The sequence below is a fragment of the Cucurbita pepo genome, chromosome LG01 (assembly GCF_002806865.2).
Source record: "Cucurbita pepo subsp. pepo cultivar mu-cu-16 chromosome LG01, ASM280686v2, whole genome shotgun sequence".
NCBI classification, from domain to species: Eukaryota; Viridiplantae; Streptophyta; class Magnoliopsida; order Cucurbitales; family Cucurbitaceae; genus Cucurbita; species Cucurbita pepo.
The window spans coordinates 18,757,591-18,763,210 of NC_036638.1; the positions used below are offsets into that span (position 1 = coordinate 18,757,591).

Below are 5,620 nucleotides of genomic sequence, written 5' to 3' on the forward strand. Positions count from 1 at the left end.
CGTACCAACTCCTTGATATCATTTCTTTGAAAATGTAAGAGCTCTTTTGGGCAAACTGAAAGGGCTCTAGTTCTTCTTTAAGCTCCAGAACTTGTATTCTTTGTGAAAAGCTAGCTATCAATTGAAACAATGTAGTTATTCATAAATCTGAAAAAATGTGAAGAGTGCGTGCATACAAAGAAAAATTATTCAAGAGAATTTGAACCTCTATTGTCGAACTTTTGAGGAACACAAACTTCCCAACAAATTGTCCGTACAAGTAAGTTCTCATTCCTCATTAATCTCATGATTTGAATACTATGGTATGGAAACAATGTGCTGCTAAAAATCCTTAAAATCAAAGAAAGTACAAGACCAAGATAACTCCCATTAAAATAGAAAACTTATTTCACTGCTTTTGATACGGATGTACTTTATTTAATTTGTAAGAATATGACATGGGATCCTAACATCCTGCTTGCAGGTATCAGGAATCAAATGAGGGAAGTTTCCCCTCACTCAACCTTACTCACAAGGAAGTTGGTGGATCTTTCTATACAGTGCGGGAGATTGTACGTGATATAATCCAAGAAAATAGAGTTCTTGGTCCAGGAAAGTTGTCACTAGAAGAGCACAGCACGGATCATTTACTTGAAGAGAATCCACTGCACTCAATTGCTATTGAACCTCAATCTCCTTTAACGTCGCCCTCAGAGGAATTTGATTTTCCAATCAACCACAACCATTGTATAAATGAAGAACCAATCATTGTTTCAGATGAGGAGCAATACACTTCAAAGAATATTCAGGGATCACAGAATGGGGTCATAATTAACGGCAGTCTGGTGGATGCCAGTGACAAGGATTCTGATGAATTTATCCAGACAGAGTTGCCAGTAAATGAACACAAGAAAATAGAGGAAGTGTTGAAAGAGGAATCAGGAATGCCTATTAATCATGTAACTCCTTTGGCTGTAGATGTCAAGGTAGGGACATTCCCGTTGGATTCATTTTCTTGGGCTGCTAATGGTTCAGATGTAATATCTGAGACTTTGATTTCAACCGATGCCTCGGAAAAGAAAGTTAGTCAAACCATCGAGTTAGAATCAGATGTTAGCTTGTTTAACAGTGAAGATAATAATTCCACGAAAGCTTCTGGTCGGGCAGATGAAAAGGCATTATCAGAAACAATGTCTGATTTGGTGGAGGTAGCACAAATTGTTGAAGATACTGATGGAACTATTATGAAAGATGGTCGCATACATGAAGTTGACGGTCCTGGGTTGGAAATTTGCACTGATACTCCAATATCTGTGACCTTTGAACAAGGCCAGAAATCTAGTGAAATAAAGGTGAGTGTTCTATTTCTTTGTGGCCAAACACAGAATGGCGTTAAAGTTTTTTTTATCTATCGTCTTTTAAATTTCTGGGGCATAGGTATAAATGCTTAAAGTTGACTTTTGGATTATGACAAAATATCGTGGGGGCGATAGCAATTTTACTCGAGTCGTTTCTGGGCCAGTTGAAACTTTTGAGCGAGGAAAAAGAACAGAGAATTTCTTGCATTCTTAAACTTTTTGGATGGTGTTTAGATGTTCATTTGCATGTGGGTGATCTTGTTTCAATGTTTTTGTTTGAAAAATAACAATGTGTACTCATCTAACCATTAGATGAAAAGAAAGAAGAATTGAAGAACATGTTATATTGAAGTCAGAGTTGTTTATTTCAAGGATTTGCTATACTTTTTTTCTTGCAACTCTGTCTGAGATATTAACTGTGCGTGTCGATTATATTGCAATTTCAGATGGTTATTATGGGACCGACAATGTGTATTTGTAGATAATGGTACAATAGGGAGCTGACCAATGGAACACTTGTTTCTTGAATTATTGGTTAGTTCAGGGTAGCAATCTTCAGTTTTGTTTGATTCCCAGTGCATGTATGTGGATGCGTTGTATCTAGTTTTCAGCCTAGCGTCGATTTTCTATGGTTCTGTTCATTTATCATGTTTTTTTTTTTCCTTTCCAGATGAGTTCTTTGAGCATTCTGTCATTTAGTAAAATGGTAGTGGTGTGAATGGGTTGGCGCAATGGTCATTGAATTGCTGGAAAAGTAAGGGGAGTTAGATCGAATGAGTTAAAGCCCCACAGTGGCCATCTACCTAGGCCTTTTAGTTTTCTCGACGACTAAATATAGTAGGGTCAGACAGTTGTTCTAAGATTACCTCGTTAGTTATTCTAAGATTACTTCGTTTTAGTATGAAATTGCAAAGTTATGGTCAGAAATTTGTTGCAAGCAGCAATTTATTCATTTTTCTTTATGATATTTAACTAATTGGTAGCTCAAAAAGTGGATAAATGGATGTGCTATATCAGAAGGCACGACTTGTGATCAGAACTAAACTTAGCTTCCAGTATATATATGTCATATGGGACTTGTTAAACTTGAGTTGAGCATCATCAAGCAATCATTCCACATGTTGCAGGTTGTTCACAGTAATTTCTAAGTTGTTCTAAACGGAAGTCAACCTTTTTCTGTACAATCTGTTAAATGTTAAAGAAAGTGAAATATCCAGTGGCTCTCATTTCATCCACTTTATTCTGGAACGCAGTCTTTATATGGGCGGAATCATCTTATTACTGTTCTGTTACCTTGTAGGTTTGTACTCTAAGAAGGGTTGAACTTTTTGGATTTCATGCATGCCATAAAGGGTGGGTGGCCAGGGTGTCCTCTTGCCCTAGCCAAGTACAATGAGTCTGAAGGGAGGAAGACCAGAATTCGGCGTTCGAAGGAGGAAAGGAAGGCAATGGTTGAAGTCTTCATAAAAAAGTAACCACAATGGTTTTAGTTCATATTTTTGCATCTACTGATCTTCTAAAGTATGCATGAATCATTTAGATCGTTGAAACTATTATCCCTGCATGATGACATTTCACTTTCAATTATATTGAATTCTCAAGTGCTAGATATCTTGCTTGAGAAAACCTTGTTCTGCTATGTGATGTTCTCACTCCATGATTTATCTAAGCTGTTCATGTTTAAACATGGATCGCTGTACTTTGCCACTTGTTGTTGGATTTTTTTTTTGACATTGTTTTCTAGTTGAGCTTTTGTTTTAGCTTTTGGATAGCAAGCATCTAGCAACTGTTAGGCGGATAAATTCTTTTGCGGCTGAGTAGTCATGGTTATTCTTATCCAAAAAATAGTCATGGTTATTTCCCTTGGTATGAATTGGAATAAAAACCTACTCCAATTAGTTGAGCTTTTACCAGTATGGGAGTGGTTAGCTTTGAGAGTAGGTATGAAAAAAGAAAATCTTCTAAAAATCACAATGGATAGCATTTTTTTTATTGCACGTATATTGGATGAGCATTTTTATTTTGAACAAGAAACAAGGCATGAGCATTTTGATTGGGACACTTAAAAAGGCATAAATTTATTTATTTGTTTTTTTATTTTTAGTTCTCAGGATAGAACCATTGAAAATCGAGATCCGTGACTGTTGGTTTATTCGANCTTGCGATTGATCCGACTCTGGTGAGATCGGGAGCGAGGAGTTGCATGATCCAGTGAGTCCTTGGCTCGCAAACGGAAGTGACTGGAATTCCGCTTGAAAGGAAAACGATCACGAATCGAGTGAAGGACGGGGACGGCATTTCCACTCCCATTGTCGTCGATCTCTGTAGATGAACTACGTCTCATTCAGAAGATCCTGTGCTCCAAATCTTTATGCAGAACGTGATGAACAACGGATTTGCAAGAATTGAAGAGAAGAGTTTGGAGAATGGATTAGAAATGATGTGAAACTCAGATTTCAATTGCCCATCACTGCCATGACTTCCGCTTTAGAACACGACAAATGCAAAATTACAAAATTACAACAACTTTTCACACAAAATAGATTTTTTGCCAAGTCGGCCAATTTTACATTCATTTATTTTAAATAAATAAATAAATATATTTATTTATTTATTCCATTACTTTATTTTATTGCGTCATTAAGTCTTTTTTTAATTACTTTATTTTCTTTTGTTTGTTGGTTATATATCAAGAAATTTCGTACTTTTTTCTTCTTTAACGCGGTTTTTGACTACCTGTCTCAACAAATATATAAATAAATAAATAAAATAAAATAAAAATATACACGTGGATATTCTTTGTATTATTAACTAAATACTAAATTAATAAAAAAAAAATACATTTTATTTTATTTTAAAAATATCATAAACTTTTTAAAAGTTGAGTGACTCGAATTAAAAAATTTTAAAAAATAAATTGTTTATGGCCGCATGACAACTTGTCCAGGACGTGTTGTCTATGGTTGCCCCTTTTACCAGCTTTCATCCTAGATAGGTCTGAGGTCTGATATCATATTAGACAACTTGAGTGTGGGAGGATGTCACGGTCATGCATGTCCAAGGCGTGTTGTCCATGATTGGATGCCCATTCCAAACCCCTTTTACATGCTTTCATCCTAGATAGGTCTGAGCTTTGATACGATATTAGACGAACACGACTCCACAATGGTATGACATTGTCCACTTTGAGCATAAGCTCTCATAGCTTTTCTTTGAGCTTCCCCAAAAGGCCTCATACGACTGGAGATAGTATTCCTTGATTATAAACTCATAATCATTCCCTAAATTAGCCGATGTGGGACTTTCATCATCAAACAACCTTATTTTGCCTAACTTTTTCCTCCCAACTCAGTGGAGCTACAAGTTGTAGTAGCCATACTGCGAAGCCTCCCCTTCCTCATTTCTATAGACTAAGTAGCCCAGTGTTTCCTCTTTCTTGGGCCGGCACTTGTGAGGAACTATGGAAACCTCACCTACAATTTCAGTTATTTTACTTTCATTATCGGTGTTCGTCCTCTATTATCTTGAACAGATCTAAAAATGGGAGCTCATATGGGATCATCTACTCTTTTTTTTTTCAGTGGGTCATAATAAAATCGATTAAGGACAACACCCTCCTCCGTCGAAAGACGTTCTTACAAAGGTGGCACAAGATGACCGAGCAAACCTTTTCAAGGGGAGCTCCCTCGGGACCAAAGCCCCTTATTCCGCTCGATAATTACTTGAGTTTTTTTCTTAAAATTAAACTCATTTTATTTAATTTTTCTATGTCACGATTTTAAATATTTATAATAAAACATTTGAGGTTGTAATCAAGTACAAAACACGGACAAATAATTTTAACATTTATTGAAAAAATAAAAGAAAATAAAATCGATTAATCCACACCGTTTTGGGCCGGCCAGAACGAGAGGGCCCATTAAGAAACTCGGACGGCCCAGTCCATCAAAGTTCAGTAACAAAGGGACATAGAGTTCAACAAAATTACATCCATCTCCCACGCGCGCCATTCAACCCCACCGGCCATTCGTGTTGGAAGCTTGCAGAATGGCACCCTGGCCTGCTCCCTGTAACTCGTCTGTAGGGTTTTAGACCTCTTCTATCCCCCATTCTTCTTCTACCGCTTCATTTCGCGCGCTTTACCAGACTCCAGGTACTGTTCTCTCATCTCATGCACTTTCGTCTTGCTCTTACACTGCAATTCTGATATTCTTGGCTCTCTCTCCTTCAATGGCGATTTTATTTTTCTCTGTGTAAGTTTATCATTTCCTCTCATGGCCGCT

The 5,620-nt window shown here is 36.9% G+C and overlaps 2 protein-coding genes across 4 annotated transcripts in view; both read left to right on the forward strand.

Annotated features, from left to right (window-relative positions):
• The first annotated feature begins 304 nt into the window (after positions 1 to 304).
• LOC111803253 lies at positions 305 to 1,422 on the forward strand. Its single transcript, XM_023687617.1, has 3 exons — positions 305 to 315; positions 464 to 1,331; positions 1,417 to 1,422. The coding sequence occupies exons 1-3, from the start codon at positions 305 to 307 to the stop codon at positions 1,420 to 1,422; spliced, it is 885 nt and encodes a 294-aa protein (XP_023543385.1).
• Positions 1,423 to 1,810: 388 nt separating this feature from the next.
• Positions 1,811 to 5,620, forward strand: part of LOC111796177 — a 10,875-nt gene continuing 7,065 nt past the window's right edge. Inside the window, exons 1-2 of one of the 3 annotated variants that reach the window (XM_023678918.1) lie at positions 1,811 to 1,871; positions 2,638 to 2,808. In XM_023678918.1, coding sequence (XP_023534686.1) covers positions 2,675 to 2,808 — 134 coding nt within the window. In that variant the 5' untranslated portion in view covers positions 1,811 to 1,871; positions 2,638 to 2,674. Of the gene's footprint in view, positions 1,872 to 1,990; positions 2,092 to 2,637; positions 2,809 to 5,620 lie in introns of those variants that run through there. The other 2 variants (XM_023678908.1, XM_023678927.1) reach the window with 2 other exon arrangements.